We start from the raw sequence: 19,398 nt of genomic DNA on the forward strand, positions 1-19,398 counted from the left end.
CTAACTGCTCTAATGAGGTCAGGATCTCATACCTATTAGATAATGTCAAAGCAGTGTCAGAGGGATTAGAGAGACCAAGGGTATTGGGATTCTGAATCCCAGAGTAGGTTGAATCAGGATGGCATGGGTTTGATAACGGATGAATAAACTTAGTCAAACGTTGGACTCTTATAGGCCCTACAGATAATCTCATAGGTGAGAGATGGTGAAACAGAGCATTAACGATCCGGGGGGTCCTAAAATGTATTATAATGCAATCCCCAGGTGATGTTTTAAGGGATGAGCCAACCCAAGGTACCCTTCTTACAGCTAAGATGTCCCTATGGAAGTCAGCCTGCCCTCCCGTGTGTTTTCCTACCCAATGAGTCACTTTATTCAGTAGAGACATATGGGATTCGGAGTGGGTGCTTTCCAATATAGGGGAATTTTCCAAAATTAGAACATAGGGGTTACATGCCAAAGGTATCCTTGGGCAGGCTACCTGAGTACTTATAGTTTCCTGGCCCCGGCGGCTTTCCCGTTTATTTGTGCCCCACTGATATTGTGGATTGGTAAAATGATGTGAGGCCTCTACATTCAGGGGTTTTTGGGTTGGGTTATGGGCAGGAGATATTCTAAAGTTCTGATGCTGATGAGTAGGTGGAGCTGGTAAATATTCAGGAATGGAATGAATGTTCTCAGATTCTACCTTCGGTGGTTCGGGTTTTATATTCATTAAAGATTCAACCTTGTGTTCAAGAATGGCCACTTTCTCCAGAACTGACGAGCATAGCTTTTTAATGTCTCTAAGTTGGTCTTCAATTTGCAAAAAACATGTTTTAATTAAATCCAGATTTTTACTGTCTTTTGGTTGCTTCCCTATAGTTTGTTTTATTTTTTGGGTTTTAAAAGGACATTTGTTCTTGGTCATCTTAGTTCCTGGTGAGGACTCTCCTATGCCTTCCCTATCTACAGGAAGTCCGACTTGGTGTATGGGGGTTACTGCCGTTTGGGAGGGGATTATTTGCCTGCTTTTTTTTTTTTTAAGGTGGACTCTCTGGAGTTGTAGGAGTAATTAAATCGATTAAATCAATTTCTGTTATTACACAGGGGTTTCTTTTCTGGGTCTTGCTCGGCAGCAGTGTTGCCGACGGGTTCCGTCCCCCCTCCCCAGCCTTTCCTGCTTTCTCAAGAGACGACTCCAGGGAAGCTTCCACCCTCCCTATCTCTGTCTCAATGGCACCCATTACAGACGTTAGGTAGCTTGTTATTAGCCTGGGTGGGGGGGGCCTCCTGGGTGGATTCCCTTCCCCCATTATCTCCCTTATGTTTTCCCATTTTGACAGGCTAGTCCCTTTGTCCAAGATAGGTTACTGTAAATTACTTTAACGGATATATCAAACTCAGATCCCCTGACTGGAAGATTATAGTCAGACCCTAGTTGGTTCAGATGTCCAGTCACGGCCTTTAACCACACCAAGTCCCCTGCAGTTATGGGGTTATAGGCAGGACTTACGCCTTACGTGTAAACCGCCTATGTCAGTCCTTGCGTGAGGGGGGGCGCGTCCTTCAAACTAGAAATCAGTGCTCCTTCTCAGCAGCACCAAAAGCGCACTTCCTGAAGACCCTCTTTTATTTTAAGGAATAATCACCAGCACAGTACCTTTAGGTAGCCCTGCTCATTGGGCTAACTGAACCGGACTTCTTTTGGGTGGATGTCAGGGGGGTGGCCCTGCCCTGCCTCTTCCTGGCAATGACGGGCCCGCCCTTGGCCCGGGCGCCTCCAGCGCGGCGGGAGCGCAACCAGTTTTTTCAAAGGGCTCCTGCCCCTCCTCTCTGCAACAAACGTGCATCCCGCGACGGCGGGAGCGCGACCGGTTTTTTAAAGGGCTCCTGCCCCTCATCTCCACAGCAAACGCGCTTCCCGCGACGGCGGGAGCGCGACCAGTTTTTCAAAGGGCTCCTGCCCCTCCTCTCTGCAACAAACGCGCTTCCCGCGATGGCGGGAGCACGACCGTTTTTTTAAAGGGCTCCTGCCCCTCATCTCCACAGCAAACGCGCTTACCGTGACGGCGGGAGCGCGACCAGTTTTTCAAAGGGCTCCTGCCCCTCCTCTCTGCAACTAACGCGCTTCCCCTTTCACACACCTATTAACATAATCAATCAGTCTCTGAAACTATTTGCATCACAGACTATATCAAGTAATAAATATTTTGAGAGTCAGTGCTGACTTACTGCAGTGGGCATGGGACACCAGGTGAAGTCTTATATTTTTAGGGATTTATGATGAAGCCACCCACTGCAAACATTAGTTTATTTATCCCACAGAAAAGGGATGGCATAATGACTGGTTCTAAGACCCAGAAGGGGGTTGATATGAACAAAGGTGTGGTAATATTCTAAGAAAAATCGAAAATATATGTATCAGAAGATGTAATTTTCTTTTCTTTAAAAAAAAAAAAAAAAAAAAAAAAAAAAAGAAAGGAAGGGGGTCATCATTGCTGTGGACAGATGAAGAGCCCAATAGGAATAGCAGGCTGGTTGCCCTGGGGCCTAGTTGCAGGCTCTGAAAGCTGTTCCCCGTGTGTGATGAGTGCATGATAGGTGAATGGAGTACATTATCCAAAACACTCCTGAAATGCTTTGCAATAAAAAACTAACAGTTGAAGTGAAGTTATGTTTCAAAACAAAACTCACTTGTTAGGTTCATTATGCAAACCATACCTTGTCATTGCCATGAGAACTATCACTTAAACTCCCAAGTTTAATTTGAGCATTTAAGACTTCAAAATATTTAGCTATTCCTCCATCTCCATTACACAGCTTGTGAGATAAAGAGCATTCTGTATTAAGTTTTCTTACTTTAGAGTGTTAGTGTGTGACTTCCCTGGTGGGGGAGTTGGTGCGGAGGGTTAAAGGCAGTGCCTGCACCTCTGGGTTCCTGTACCAAACTTGCTTGTTCACGATTAAAGTAATTATTTATTATCAAGAAGCACACCATATCTTTATTAGCTACAACATTCAAAGAAGTGTACCCAGAGGTGACAGACCCATGTCTGATGTTTGCTGTGCTGTGCCATGGAAATACAACATTTAAGAGGACATTAGAGTGGCTTTCCTTTGCTGCCTGTTAGAGATTTGTGGTTTATGTTTTGCCGGTGATGGGCCTGAAAAGAAACATTTTGGGAGCTTGATTGGCTCATTTGGGGGTAACCAATGATCACCCTTACCTAGTTTGGCTTTGATCACCACTTTTTTCGAGCTATCCTTGCATTTCTTGCCAGTGTCCGACCTGCTAGTCATGTGCTCCTACCAGACAGAGGTGTGTCCATCACATCACTGTGCTTCTGGGAAGAAGGAGTCAGGTACAGGGGCATGGAACTCAGAAAGGCGGATGGAGATGGCAGGGACAGGCAGCAGCCATCTGACCATGCTAGGTGGGAGGGGCAGTTCAACAGAACATTCAGAGTAGATAGGATGGGCAGTGGCAGGTCTATAGAACATGGTGGGCAAACAGGAGGGAGAAGGGGCTTGCACGCAGACATTGGAGGGCAGGGGGAAGGAGGGTAGAGGCAGCAAGCTCAGTACACATGCTAAGAAGGAGTACAATGATGAGGCACATAATTGAGCAACCGAGGGCAGGAGGAGTGGGCAGGGATATTGAGCTAAATGGAGGCTAGTGGCAGCACATCAGACCATGCTGGGCAGGAGGGAAGGGGCTGGTGCATATACTCGGACAACAGAGGGCAGGGAGGAGGTGGATGGGACAGTAAGCTAACTGTTCAGGGCAGCCTGGGAGGGCAGTGGCAGAGCAACAGCCACACAGGGCTGTAAAGAGGGAGCATGGGCATGGACAATGGATGGCAGACACAGCAAGCTTGGGTGGGGGGCAGCACAATGCCGGGCCATCAACCCCGACCTGCATTGCGATGGGCATATTACTTGCTAAAAAAAACTAGAAATTTACTGAACAAAACGAGTGTTACAGGGACGTTATAGCTAGGAAACAGAATTTAAAAAAAAACATAGAAATTTAATAAAAAAAACAAACAAACGTTAAAGGGATGTTATAGCTAGGTTCAGATTTCACACTCACAAAACCATAGAAAACCAGCTTTTACAATTTGAGTTATTTCAACTATAATTCGAGCACTAAGGTAACTATAACTTGCACCCTTACCATGCACTGCTAATTACCCCAGATATTACATCACTCATGACATCTTCTATGACATCATTGATAATACTGCTAACATTTGCAGTAAAATTATTGATGCGGTAACTGTGCATTGCAAGGGCGCGAGTTACTGTTACCTTAGGGCACAAGTTATTTTTACTTGAAATAATTAACTATAAAAGCTGAATTTCTATGTTTGGTGTGTGTAAAATCTGAACCCAACTATAACATCCCTGTACCCTTTGGTTTTTATGTTAATTTTTAAGGTTTTTTAAAATTAAATTTCCTAACTATAATGTCCCTTTAACCTTTGTTTTTTTCAGTGAATTTCTACTTTATTTTTATTTTTTAGCATAAAGTAATTTTCATTACTATATGTTAATTCAACAACGTGTGCGGTGGGGTTGGCCGAAGGGCCTGGCCTGTGACCAGGACCCGTGGCCAACTCCCTTTAAACACCCAACCCCATGCCGGGCATGGCCGAGGTTGGCCGCAGGGCCTGGCCTGTGACCAGTCCCTGCAACCAACCCCCCTAGCCACCCAACCCCACACTGTGCACAGCCTTTGGCCATGCACAGTGGGAGTTGCCCACAGGGCCTGTCTCTATGGGTGTGAGAATAGGTGTGAGAGGGTGTCTCTGGATGTGAGAGTGGCTGTGAGAGTGTCTGATTGAGCTCCAATAGGTGAAAGATGCATTCACTTCCGCAAAGCATTTCAGACAGTTTTTCAATATGGAATCAGGGAGTAAACACACTTGCTTTGCCTATGCCAAGCCCACTAGTTGGGATAATTTGTCCTTTCCAGAATTGGAGTTTCAACTGGGGCGTCTAGTACATTTATATTTGTAAGCGTTTCCTATTGAGGTTTAATTTCTCTGAAATAAGCATCATGGCCAGAAGGAAAGCTTGTTTATCCAACAATAGTCCACAATTTTCAATACAATGTCTATCCAACTGGAGCACTTTCTACTGGTTAATTAGTAAGTGCTACCTTGCTAATCGAAGGTCTAGTGTAGGGGAACCAAGCCGATTTCAGCCCCTGGGCCCCCATCCCTGGCCTGCACTAAATGGAGGGGGCGGTGTGCAACCTCCCTTCCCCAGACAATTTCGGGCCCCAGGAACTCCATCTCCCAGGGCCAGCCTTGATATATATTTATTTTTGGGGGGGAGGGGGGCACGCGCCATCCTCCCCCGGCCGATCTCAGCCATCTGTCCTGGGTGCTCTGCAGGGTACCCAGTATGCAAAGGAACCGCAAGGGAAGCCTGAAGGCCCCTGAGGTCCCAGCCGGCTGCACACCTCCTGCAGGATCCGACATTCCTTTTGCACACAGGGAGCTGCTAAAGATGCAGCTCCCTGTCTGCAAAAGCAACTTCTTATAGATACCGGGTCCTAACAATAACTACCTAGTGGCGGTCCCCACTAGGTAATATATATAGATATAAATGTGTAATACATAACAATAATAACCAGTGTCCTATGTCCAAGTGATCTGTAAATGCTACTAGTACCCTACAAACACTGTTCCCCGAAAATTAACTGACATACATCATACAATTGTGCTGTGCTGTTTCTACAATGCCTGTATTTCTCCATCTACAGTATTATCTAGATTTCAAATGTTTTTATGGTTTAAGGTAATGCTATGTTCATATTGAGTTTCATGTTAAGTGCCTTAATATCCTGCAGTCCATAACCACTATACAATTCGGTTGAATCAAAATAAACACTATGAAACTCTATCTTTAGGTGCGTCAAGGATTGTTTTCTGCTCGTAACTAAATGGTCCTTTTAGACAATCAACCGTGTTATAAAGAGTATCCTTACTGTAATTGAAATCCCTAATCCTTCATGATCTTCTTTGACCAGTAGGACTTTTCTGATTGGGCCCACGCCTTGACTCTTCTTTAAACAGTCAGGATCCTAGTAACAGGCAATCAAAAACATTCTGCCATGAAATAAACATGAAGGTAAAAAGTAACATAGTTCAAAGACAGTTCTAAGACTATACATGATATACAGAAAACTCCTGAGATTTATCTAGATTGCTAATGCATTGCCAATTTTATTAATATGTTTCGTGAAAACAATGTTCTCATTATACTATTCTCTACAATGGCTTACTGGATTCATGGACAAGCTGCAGGTAACAGATCTGAAGCAATAGTTTACTAATTTATGAACTGGTACAAAAGTTGAGCAGAAGAAGTCACCTGCACCAAGCGAGACTGTGTTACATTCTTCAGATCAGGAGATGCGGAAAAACGTTTTACCTCACCACTTATATTGTGATCTTGATTTGGAACATTACAGGTAGCCAGTGTAAATTATAATGTACATATGTGAAGACTACCCAACAATGAGTCAAGGAGGCCACTGCCCTTGCTTTCATTATGGCCCAGGGCAATGTTGCAACGTTTCAATACTGCTCAAATTGGTCTGACTAATATAGCTCTACTTTATCAATCAATTTGTTTGAAATAATTTCCCCATTAAGTTTAATTATGTGCACAGTGCTTTAATACTCATTTGTGATGCAGAAACACTATATAAAAGTTAAATAACCTGCATCTCTGGACAGCTCCTGTCTTTGGTCCATAAATAGAGAAATCATTTCACTGAGCAATGCCCCTACCGACAACTTGTGGTACTGTGCTCTCTTAGCTACTTTCCAGCGCTTAGCAGTGGAACTTCAATGATAATAAATGGGAACAAGGAACACAAACTGAAATGGAGAAATGAATAAAAACATTTGCCAATAAACACATTTAACTAACTCATCATGCTTATGCACAGGCACATTGTTTCCCATATTAGAAATCATCATATTACTAATCATTAAAAAGGAAAATGTTGCTTACGCAGTAAGCATCTGTTTGTGGCATGTATTGGTGTAGATTCACATGCTTAGCATAATCTTGTGATTGGTTCTTGGATGTATGCAAGTTGGTTTTCTTCAAAGTAAGTCTTTCGAATCACGAGGTAGTGCGGCGACTCCCCTTGCTTGCAGTGGCATAACGAAACTTGAGGGCCCCCCTGAAAAGTCCTGGAGGGGGCCTCCTCCCCCTGTACCTAGTCAGGGGCCTGCTGCCTTTGCACAGTGTAGTGTGCTAAGGGGGCCCCTTGGGACTCCGGTTGGGGGGGGGGGGGGATAGGGGCGCACCTTGGCAGCTGCCCCTGTCTAAGGCCCCTTGGCAGCTGCAGGGACCTTCGATACACATGCTTAGCACAGTCTCCATAGACTGTGGCTAAATCCATAAGCGGGGGCTATCCTGTGGGGGCTCCTGTTTGAAATAACGGAGTTAGAACTACTTGGCCCAAATTGGCCTGCTGAAAGTCAGCAGATCTAGACAGCAATGTTTTGTAAATGCATGAGGTGTAAACCATGTAGCTGCTTTACATATGTCAGCTATAGGTATACTTTCTATGAAAGCCACTGAAACGTCTTTTGTATGATTGGGGTGAGCTCTAGGAGGGAAAGGTAAAGTTCCTTTAGCTTTACTATAGCACGTTTGAATGCATTTAACAATCCAACATGCAATACATGACTTAGAGAATACCCTTCCTTTGTGTGGTCTTGAAAAAGAAACAAAGAGTTGTGTTTTCCTAAATGATTTAGTTTTGTCGATATAGTACATAAGAGCTCTTTTTACATGTAAGGTATGTAGAGCCCTTTTGGCAACAAAGTCAGGTTGGGAATAATAAGAAGGGCAATTCAATAGATTAAAGTGGAATTGAGAAACCACCTTTGGAAGAAATTTAAGATGGTTACGGAGTACCAACCTATCTCTATCTAACTGGAAGAAGGGTTATTCTAAAGTTAATGCTTGAAACTCACTGACACAGACACGGTCTGAGTGAAGTGATAACAACAAGGAAAGAAACTGTTACTTACCCAGTAATCATCTGTTCCTGGCTGTAAATTCACATGCTCTGCATACTCCTGCCATCTAGTGTTGGATTTGGAGTGTTGCAAGTTGTTTTTCTTCGAAGAACCATTTCCAAGTCACAGGATTGAGTGACTCCTTCTCAGGGATACTGCACATGGGCACAGACTCCTTTCTTAGATAATTTTCCCGCAAACGGGTGAGAAAAGGAGTCTACAGGAAGTACAGAGAAAGAAGTCCATACAAATGTAATTATATATGTACAACAATATACAAGTATAAAAATAAGTGAAACGGCCACAGGTGTCCGGGTTGGAGGGACGGCTCATGTGAATATACAGCACTACATGCCACAAACAGATGCTTACCGGGTAAGTATCATTTTCTGTTCGATGGCATGTGTGGCTGTAGATACACATGCTCTGCATAGACTGTAAATCAGTCCCTCCATAAAAGCGGTGGCTAACCTGTGGGAGATGCAGTTGACTGGAAAAGTGTTCTTAGTACTGTTTGGCCTACACCAGCTTGCTGGTTTGCAAGTACGTCCACACTATAATGTTCTGTAAATATTTGTGGTGTAGCCCATGCAGCTGCCTTACAAATGTCAGCTATGGGTTTGTTTCCAAGGAAAGCCATAGTGTCTTACTTCTTCCAAGTAGAGTGTGCTCTGGAAAGTTGTCTTTTTGCCTTGGAGTAATAAGTTTGTATGCATTTCACTATCCACCTAGCTATGCTGTTTTTGGATATTGGATTTTTTTTGTGGGATAATGAAAAGCTACACACAGCTGCTTGGTTTTCCTAAAGTCTTTAGTTCAGACAATGTAAAAGAACAATGCACGTTTAACATCTAAAGTGTGGAGGGCTCTCTCTGCAACTGAGCCAGGCTGCAGAAAGAAGACTGTTAGTTCAATGGATCGGTTGATATGAAATTGGGAAAGTACTTTTGGAAGGAACTTCGGGATTCTGCAAAGGACCACCTTATCTCTATGAATATGGAAAAAACGCTCTTCCAAGGTTAGGGCCTGGAGCTCACTAACGTCTGAGTGATTTGATAGTGACTAAGAACACCAATTTTTCCAAGAAAGATACTGAAGAAGGCATGAATGAAGTGGTTCAAAAGGAGGGCCCATGAGACTGGTAAGCACAATATTGAGGTTCCAGGATGGTACAGATGGCACTCTGGGAGAAATAACCCTTTTAAAGCCTTCCATGATAGCTTTGACGCCTGGGATTCTGAACAAAGAAGTGTGTGGTCTGTTCTGTAGATATGCAACAATTTACTTTTTGTAAGTGCCACAAGTAATACTGTCTTGGACAGTAGCTTTAATAGGATAAATATGTTTGGATTGGCACTAGCATACAAAACGTTTCCATTTTGCACCATAACAAGCTCTGGTTGTGGGTCTACGAGCTTCCCTGAGAATGTTCATACATTTCGCATGCAACCCTAAGTAACCAAAATCTGACTTCAGGAGCCACCTATAAGGATCATGGTGAGAGATGTCCGCCTGATCCTCTGAACCAGAAATGGAATGGAGGGAGAGGTGGAAAAGTGTACACAAATATCCCTGACTAGTTAATCCATAGTGTTGCCCTTGGATAGAGGGAGTGGGTACGTGGAAGCAAAGCTTGGGCATTTTGCGTTTTCTGCTGTGGCGAAAAGGCCCATCTGAGGAGTTCCCCATTTATGGAAGCATTTTTGAAAGACTTGCGGGTGGAGTTCCCATTCGTGGACTTGTTGCTGTATCCTGCTGAGCAGGTCTGCAAACTCGTTCATTCTTGGGAGATACTCTGCCACAAGGTGAATGTGGTGGTGAAGAGCCCATTTTCATATGGTCTGAGAGAGTTGTGACAATTGGGACGACCGCATCTCCCCTTGTTTCTGTAGGTAAAACATGGCGGTCATGTTGTCCGTGCACATTAAGACAACCTTGTGACAGAGGTGATGAAGAAATGGCCTAAAGCTCATGATAAATGATATGAAGGGATTGGTGACTGAGATCCCAAAGGCGCTGTACTGTGAGGTCTTGAAGGTGAGCGCCCTCACCAGTCAGTGATGCATCTGTGGTCAGAATGACCTAGACACAGGGTCCAGACAAGGTCGCCCTTTCATCAAGTTGGTGGTGTTCCACCATTGCAGAGAACGGTGAGTTTGGCGATCTAACACTAGATCTTCCAGGTGTCCCTGTGACTGAGACTACTGACGGGACAGACACTGCTGTAGTGGATGCGTGTGAAGTATTGCATGAGGAACTATGGCAATGCAGAAGGCCATCATCCCTAACAGACCGTGCATGAACAATTCTCTCGAAACTGGGGAAGAAGAGACAGGAAACTGAGAACCCAAGCGGGACTGGGATATGCTATCCCTAATTCTACATTGATAACAGCTCCTAGATAGGTTGTATTTGAATAGTTTGTAGGTGGGTTTTGGTTATGGTGAGTGTGAAGGCCAAAGTATGGAAAAGGTCCACTGTCATCTGAGTGTGACGTTGGCATTGTAGTACCGTGCTGGCTTTGATGAGCCTGTCATCTAGGTAAAGGAACACATGTATGTTGTGTCTCCCGAGATGTGCTGCCACTACTGCTAAACACTTTGTGTAGACACTGGGAGCTGTGGTGACTCTAAAAGGGAGGACCTTGACCTGCTAGTATTTGCGATGTACACGGTGGATGGGGATTTGGAAGTAGGCTTCCTTTAGATCTATGGCCGTCAAAGTGGTAATGACCTAGTCAGTTAACTGCTCTGCCACCTCGTAGCTCCACCGGCAAGTAAGCCTTTCTGTTCCTCTGAACTCTGATCTCTGTCAAGAGTTCGAGGCCCTCCTCCACCCGCAGGCTTCTGCCTGCGCCTCATCCCTGGTGTTTCGTGGGAGAGCTCTGCTCTTCTATTGGGCTGCCCTCTGCCCTCTTTTGCCTCTGTTCTCTCTTTGTGTGTATTTCCTTCCGTGTTCTGTTCCTTTTGTGTCTTTCGCTCTCTCCTCATCGTTTTTCTCCCCTCACTCCGCTCTCTCTCTCGCTCTCCCCTGCCGCTGCTTTCCCTGCAGCCCCGCTGCTGCCCCCAGGGTCCTGGCCCCTTTTTTTGCGCCGTTTTCCGCTCCCACCTTCCAGATGGCCTCCCTTTCCCTCTCCCTACTTCATGGCAGCTACTGTGCAGCCGCGTGAGGCGGGTGCGCCGCTGGTGTACCTAAGGCAAGCCTGTCTAGGCACGTCCGCGACCTGAACGCGACCAGGACCCCTGTTCTGCCACCCGCCGCCTCTACACCGCAGATGTACTAGTCGCACTCAACCCAGGATGTAGCAAAAACTGCAAGCTAGCAGCTCCAGGCAACACACATGGCCCCTTCAGCTGCCTCCGCTGCCGTCAAACCTGCACCACCACCAAGACCCGGGACCCAGCACAACCCAACAGCAACAACTCACCGAACCCAAAACCCCTGCAGTGCATCCTCCTCAACATCCGCTCCCTCCATAAACATGCCAAACATCCCGGACCCCGCACACCTTTCGCCGACTCATCACGGACTTCATCTCCGCACAACCCATCGCAGCCACCAACTACAACCTGCTGGGACACCTCAACTTCCACCTCGAGAAACCTCAAGACCCCAACACCGAATCCCTCCTAGACAACCTCCACAACATAGGTCTTCGACAGATCGTGACAGGGCCAACACACTCGGCAGGACACACTCTCGATCCCATCTTCACTACAGGAACCTCCGCTACTTTGAGCGACACCACAGAACTCCCATGGACAAATCACTGATGCATCCACTTCACCTTCAACTCGCCCACCATCACCAGACCCCAACTCTAGCCATCGCATAGAAACTGGACAAGAATAACTGACGATCAGCTCACCGCCGCCCTCGCCGCACCCACCATCGCACGCAACGATGACCCAAACACCGCAGCACGCACAACACCCACGCAAAGAGAACCAGCTGGTTTACCTCGGAACTCCAGAAATCAAGACGCACCTTTTGCCGCCTTGAGAAAATCTGGAGAAACACTAAATCCCCAGAAGCCCACAGCAACTTTAAAGCCGCCACCACCACCACCGCACACCACCAAATCATTAGAAACCCCAGAAAGAAGGCTATCCAAGACAGGATCCCCTCACAAGCACATAACAGCAAGGAACTCTTCAACATCATCAATGAGTCTGCCCAACCCAACAGAGAGACAACGGACATCCCACCCTCACAGGACCTATGCGACAGACTCAACACCTACTTCAACCACAAAATCAAGACCATCTACGACACTTTCAACAATGACAACCCACGTGCAGAATCCCCTCCCCCCCATCCAACCATCGACACCAACAAACCCACAATCTCCACCTGGACACCCCTCTCCACCAAAGATACATTGAAAACCATGGAGTCCATACACTCCGGGGCCCCCACGGACCCATGCCCCCATCACGTCTTCAACAGAGCTGCAGACACCATCGCCCCCAAGCTCTGCCTAACCATCAACTGCACACTAGCTGTCGCCACCGTCCCAGACGGCTGGAAACATGCAGAGATCAACCCCCTTCTCAAGAAACCCTTGGCTGACCCCACCGACCTCAAAAACTTTAGGCCCATCTCCCTACTTTCATTTTCTGCAAAAATCATAGAAAAAGCAGTCAACAGCCAACTCCCCACGTTTTTGGAAAGCCACAACATCCTCAACATCTCCCAATCCGGATTCAGGTCAAACCACAGCACCGAAACGGCCCTACTGTCCACAACAGACGACATCCGCTCCCTACTGGACAAAGGAGAGATGGCGGCACTCATCCGAATTGACCTCTCTGCAGCGTTCGACACAGTCTCCCATCACACCCTGATAAGAAGACTCCACGAAGCCGGCATTAGAGACAAGGTCCCCGACTGGATCCAGTCCTTCCTCTCCGACAGAATGCACTGAGTGAGACTCTCCCCCTTCCGCGCAGAACCCACCACCTGCAGAGTACCCCAAGGATCCTCCCTCAGCCCCACGCTGTTCAATGTCTACATGGCCCTGCTAGCCAGCATCGTCAGAAGCTCGGAATAAGCATCATCCTGTACGCCGACGACACTCAACTCATCCTCTCCCTCTCCAACAAAACAGACAAGGCCAGACACAACTTCCACGAGGGCATGAAAGCAGTCGCCAACTGGATGAGAGATAGCTGCCTTCAACTCAACACAAACAAGACCGCGGTACTAATCCTGGGCCATCAACCCAATGCATGGAGTAACTCCTGGTGGCCATCCAACCTCGGAAAACCACCTACCCCCGACAGCCAAGCCTGCAACCTCGGAATCATCCTGGATCCCAACCTCAGCATAGATCAACTCAGTCACCTCCACCTGCTTCCGCACCCTCCGCCTCCTATGCAAGAACTTCAAATGGATCCCCCTCGAGCATAGAAAACCGTCACACATGCCCTCATCACCAGTAGACTGGACTACGGCAATTGACTCTACTCTGGAATAAAAAAAAAAATAATAATAAATCACCCGCAAATTGCAAAACATCCAGAACACCGCCGACAGATTGATCCTCAACCTACCCTGACACTGCTACACTCTCACAACACCTACCTACACTGCACAGGCTCCCCATTGAGAAAAGAAACACTTTCAAAATCCTCACCTATGCACACAAAGCCCTCCACAACACCGGACCTGCCTACCTTAACCAGCGACACAACTTCCACATACCCCACAGGACCCTACGCTCAGCCCAGCTCGCTCAAGTACCCCAAATCAGGAAAACCAGAACAGGAGGACGCTCCTTCTCCTACCTCGTCACCACCACCACCTCAAATGCCCTATCTATCCACATCAGACAAACCATCTCCATCCCCAGCTTCACAAAGGAACTGAAGACATGGCTTTTTTTTTTAATCCACTTCGGGTACACGCTACACCCCCTTTTTCCCCCAGCGCCCTGAAACTCTAACAGGTGAGTAGCTGCGCTTTATAAACTCTGATTGATTGACTGATAAAGTCACCCTGTTGTAGGAGGGGAATAACATCTTGAAGAGTGACCATGTAAAAGTGTTCTGATAGAATGTAGTGGTTTAAGGGTCTGAGATCCAGAACAGGCCTGAGACAGCCATCCTTTTGGGGGATGAGGAAGTATAGGGAGTATACTCCTGTTCCCTAGTGTTGTAATGGGACCGGCTCTATGGCCCCTTTAAGAAGAAATTGTACCTCCTGTTTAAGAAGGGTGAGGTGCTCGTGGAGTAGCCTGTGAGAGCAAGGGGGAATGTTTGGAGAGGTGGTAATGAGCTCCAGACAGTAACCATGTTGGATAATAGAAAGGACCCATTGGTCCGAGGTGATGTTGACGAACTCTGTATGAAAATGTTTAAGTTGTCTCCCAAAAGGTGTGGAGTGGGGTGGGGAGACATAGGTAGTCACTGTTTTGATGTGGAGGCAGAGCTACAGATAGTGATGCTCTTACCTCTGCCTATGTTGTTATTGCCTCTATAGGCTCCCCTGAATATACTTCGGGAATATGAAGTTGAAGGCTGTTTGGGCTGGGGGTAGGGGCCTCTGAGGTTTTTGATCTGTAACCATGTCTGCATGCAGGGAGTCAAAAAGTGCCTTGTTGTGAGGGGGACTGAAGAGCACCTGTGACTTTTGCGGTGTCTGTAGCTTGTTTCAGCTTCTCAAGGGTGAAATCCACTGGAGGGCCAAAAAGATGCTGCTTGTCGAAGGGCATGCTGAGCACCACTTGCTGGACCTCTGATTTGAAGCCAGAGCATGGAAGCCAGGCGTGACTCTTTACTAGGATACTGGTGTTTAAGTTGCGTGCAGATGCGTCTGTGGCATCCAGGGCACAACAGATGGAATTATTAGTGATTGTTTGCCCCTCTGCAACAATCTGTTGTCCTCTTTAGGGGTGCTCATCTGGGATATACCGGAGGAGCTCCTTAATTTCATCCCAGTGAGACTGATCATATCTTGCTAGCAATGCCTGTGAATTGGCGATGTGCCAATGATCGGCTTGCTGTGCAGCCACTTTTGCCGGCAGCATCCAGCTTTTTTCTCTCCTTGCCTGGTGAAGGAGAGTCCCTTGTTGCTTGACTATTGGCCCATTTTCGTGCAGTGGTTGCCACTATGGAGTCTGGCAGGACTTGGGATCTGATATATAGTCAATCAGAGGGAGAAGGTTTATACATTGTCTACTCTAGGGGCGATAACCCTAGAGTGGACCAGTTCTTTGAAAATGTCTGCATCTCAAAGCATGCTACAGAGCACGGTGAGGAAATGAATATCACTATGTGTGGACGTTAGGGTAACGAAAAGGCGGTCCTGCTCAAAGGCGTTCTTGTGCAGCTCAACATTGTGGAAGGCGGCTGCCCGAGCTACTACCTGCCGGTAGGAATTTAAATCCACTGGTGGGGAGGGTGATGCAGGGGTCTGTCCTTGGAGTCATAGGTCTTTAATGGATCTGGGTCCTGCTGTGTCCCACCCAAATCCTCCCGGTAAATAAAGAAGAACCCTGAGGTGTCAGATCTCCTGCAGTAGGAATGAGGAGGGAAGGCTGGTAGAGGAGAAGCAGGGAATGGAGGTGGTGGAAAAGGTGGATCAGGAGGAGGCGCTGGAAGAGAAGGCTTGAGGGAAGTGGTGGTAGCCTTGTCCCTAGTGACTTTCTTTGGCAGTGGTAAAGTGTCCAAAGCCTCTTGTAAGGACAGTTTCCTCTTGAATGTAACAAGGGGGATCAATAATGCACCCTGTACCCTCCTGGATATAGAGGCGACACTGTCGAGAACCGATAGTCTCCAAAATAGGCTCAACTGGTGATGCTATAGCTGAGGACTGGCTGGAGTCTTTGTGCCCCGAAGGAGTTGGCTCCCTTTTGTCGGCACTGAATCAAGTTGGAAGCTGGTAGGCTTGGAACCAAAGTGCTCAATGCCAAAGTCTGGATCGAGATGGCTTGGATCGAGAAGCTGGAGGCCGATGCCTTAGGCAGTGTTGTGGTCTTGGCTATTTTCAGAGCCGAGCCGGAAGGTGGGCAGCCAAAGCAGTTTTTTGGGATCTGACCACGGCTTGAAGCAGTGGTGGTCTGCAACCTCTATAAAGGGCCTTTTAGCACATATAGGGTGGGCAGGAGGGGCCACGGTACTCACAGGGTACACGGATGTCACCTTGTGGCTTTCAATATCCGATTGAGCTTCGGAGTCGGAGTCCTGGATGGAGAATGCTCTGCTCCTCTTGGGTGTCGTCCTTCCCAAAGATGTCTGGAGTGTCATCAGAAGTCTTGTGCACCATCTCCAACCAACAAGCTATTTGGTCCCGAAGGGTTATCTTCAACCGGCAGGATTGGCAGGCGTTGCAGGAAGCTTTCTGGTGACAGGGATAGAGGCACAAGTTACAGAACAGATGCTGGTCGGTGTGGGGGAATTTTGAGTGGCACAGAGGACAGAAAAGAAACAGCGACTGTTCCATCAGCTCAGCATGTTCTTCTGTGCCCCGTGATGAGGAAGGCCCAAGACAGGAGAGGGTGCGCAGTCGGTGCCCAGACCGACGAGTGGAGACGAATGCTAAGATGGAAGTAAGCAATCAAGCAAACAATACCATTAATAAAGGGAAGACAGAAGAAAAGTTTAGAACTGCAGCGAGTCCAAAGACGGAGCAAAGACACACACATCCGAACCCGATGGCAGAGACAAAACAATCCAATGGAGGAGTCAATGCCTATGTGCAGTATCACAGAGGAGTCGTCACCCGCTCCTGTGACTCGAAAATGCTTCTTCGAAGAAAAACAACTTGCAACACTCCAAACCCAACACTAGATGGCAGGAGTATGTATAGCATGTTTATCTACAGCCACACATGCCATTGAACTGTTACTTTCCAGGATAAGAACTGGTGAGAGCAGGACTGGAGGGGTTCAAATGGAGGGCCTATCAGTCTTGTTAATACATTACTCAAGTTCCATGTAGGAGCTGGAGGACCTTAAGACCTTCCAGAAATGCTTTGATGACTGAAGTCCTGAATAGTGAAGCGAGTTGAGGGTTTTGTAGATATGCAGCTACTGCCGTTAGGTGTAACCTTATAGTTGTAAAACCTAAAGCAGAGGTATCCAAGTGAAATAAGTTGCAGACAATGTCTTGAACTTTGGCTGCTAATGGATCAACGTGTTTGGAATAACAACAGTGAACACATCTTTTCCATTTAGCAGCAAACAGGCATGAGTAGTAGGTATGCTTGCTTATTTAAGAATGTTCATACACTCCTGTGGGAGATTTAGGTAACCAAACTCTAGGACTAAATTGGCCAGATCGCAAGGTCGATGGACTTGGGGGTCTGATTTCTCCATGGTTCTGCCTGAGAAGGTCCTGTTGGTTCGGCAATACTTCATGTGGAACCACTGAAAGTTCTAACAGTGTTGTGAACCATGGTGCTGTGCCCATGTGGGAGCCACTAGGATGAGGGGGATTGATGTCTGCCAAAGTTTGTGAATCACAAACGGAAGCAGTGTGAGAGGTGGAAAAGCATAAGCAAATATCCCTGACCTACCTATCCATAATGTGTTGCCCTTGGACTGTGGGTGTGGACACCTGGAGGCAAAATATGGGCAGTTGGGTTTTTATGCTGTGGTGAAGAGGTCTATTTGTGGTTGGCTCCAATGCTGGAAGTATTAGTGGACTTGTTGGCATCTCCTGCTGAGTTTATCTGCAAACTCATTGTCCTCTCCCAGGAGGAACTCCACTAACAGGTGAACGTTGTACCGGCAGACCCACCTCCAAATGGTCTGGACTAAATGAGAATGCTGAGGGGACCGGTTGCCCTCTTGCTTTTGGAGACAATATATGGAAGTCATGTTATCTGTTTTGATCAGGACTACCTTGCCAATCAGGTGAGGAAGGAAGGCTTTGAGCACCAAATGAACAGCTAGCAACGCCAGCTGATTGATAAGAAGATGTCTCTGGCTTGATGTCCAGTGTTTCTGGACAGTTTGGTCTTGGGAATGCACTCCCTGGACAGTTTGATCTTGAAAATGCACTCCCTGAATGTGCTTCCCAACCCCATGAGGGAGGCATCCGTTGTTAAAGTTCTCGAGGGAACTCAGTCTAGGTTAATACCATCCTTTCAGAAGGCTGTTGGTGTTCCAACACTGCAGAGAGTCCGAGAGTGGCAACACTAGATCTTTCCAATGATCCATTAGAGTACATTAGTGCTCTACGAACTCTTGAAAAGGATGCATGTTCAGTCTGGCATGAGGTACTATGGCTATATATGAAGCCATCTTACCTAAGAGATGAATCACCCTCCTTACTGTTACCTGTTGGCCTGATAAATTGAGAAGTGTGTCCGGAAGGATTGTATTCTGTTACTATTGGGGTAAGCTATTTCTAGTTCTGAGTTGAGAATTGCTCCTAGATAAGGTTCAATCTCAAGTTGTTGGAGGTGGAATTTGAGTGCCTTGATTGTAAAACCTAGTTGGTGAAGAAGGTTTATGGTGACCCAAGTTTGTTGGAAGCACTTTTGGTGAGCTGCACTTTAGTGAGCCAGTCATCTAGATATGGAAAGACGTATGCTTTGTCTGCACAGGTAAGCAGCATCTCCTGTGAGACATTTGGTGGAAGACCCTGGGGGCGGTAGTGACCCCAGAGGGAAGCACTTTGAATTGGAAATGCTGACCATCTATTACAAACCTGAGATATTGGTGATGTGCTGGGTGGATGTGAAAATAGGCGTTCTTGAGGCCGAGAGCTGCCATGAAGTAGCCTTGTTGTAATAACGGTATGACATCTTGATGCATGACCATGTGAAAGTGCTCTGAATTAATGTACTTGTTTAGAGGTCTGAGATCAAATATCTCAATGACCTGCCTTTTTTGGGAACAAGGACGTATAATGAAGAGAGTCTTGTGCCCTGCTGGTGGAGTGCAACATGTTATATAGCTCTTTTGTTGAATAATGCCTGTACTTCTTCCCAGAGCAACTGGTGATGTTGTGGAGAAAATCTGTGCTTGTGAGGTGGAATGTTTGGCAGTGTGGCAGTCAGCTCCAGACAATAATCATGTTGGATAATAACCAACACCCACTGGTCGGAGGTGATGCTGTTTTTCTGGCTCCGAGGCTAGGTGTGTTTGAGACAGCCAGTCAGTGCTGACTAAGGCCCGAAGGCTGGGGTGGCCAAAAGGTGGATTTTGGGATGTCTGGCGTGAGTAGTCGACCCTTTGTGGTGGTCTCCTGGGGTCGGGGTCAAGTTGGAGGAGGCAACTTGACCTTGTGGGAGATCTTGGATTTTGAGCTTCGAGCTAGAGCTGTCAGCAGGGGAGAAGGTTCCTTCTTCTGCAGCAGATGCCTGACATGGTGTGTGTGGTGGGGGGGAACGCCAAAGATGTAACGCCCGC

At 46.9% G+C, this 19,398-nt stretch overlaps 1 protein-coding gene across 1 annotated transcript in view; it reads right to left on the reverse strand.

Annotated features, from left to right (window-relative positions):
• GOPC (golgi associated PDZ and coiled-coil motif containing) overlaps window positions 1–19,398 on the reverse strand; it is a 166,631-nt gene that overhangs the window by 54,224 nt on the left and 93,009 nt on the right. The window contains exon 5 of the mRNA XM_069235369.1: window positions 5,981–6,076. Coding sequence (XP_069091470.1) covers window positions 5,981–6,076 — 96 coding nt within the window. The remainder of the gene's footprint in view (window positions 1–5,980; window positions 6,077–19,398) is intronic.

The sequence above is a fragment of the Pleurodeles waltl genome, chromosome 5, assembly GCF_031143425.1.
Source record: "Pleurodeles waltl isolate 20211129_DDA chromosome 5, aPleWal1.hap1.20221129, whole genome shotgun sequence".
NCBI classification, from domain to species: Eukaryota; Metazoa; Chordata; class Amphibia; order Caudata; family Salamandridae; genus Pleurodeles; species Pleurodeles waltl.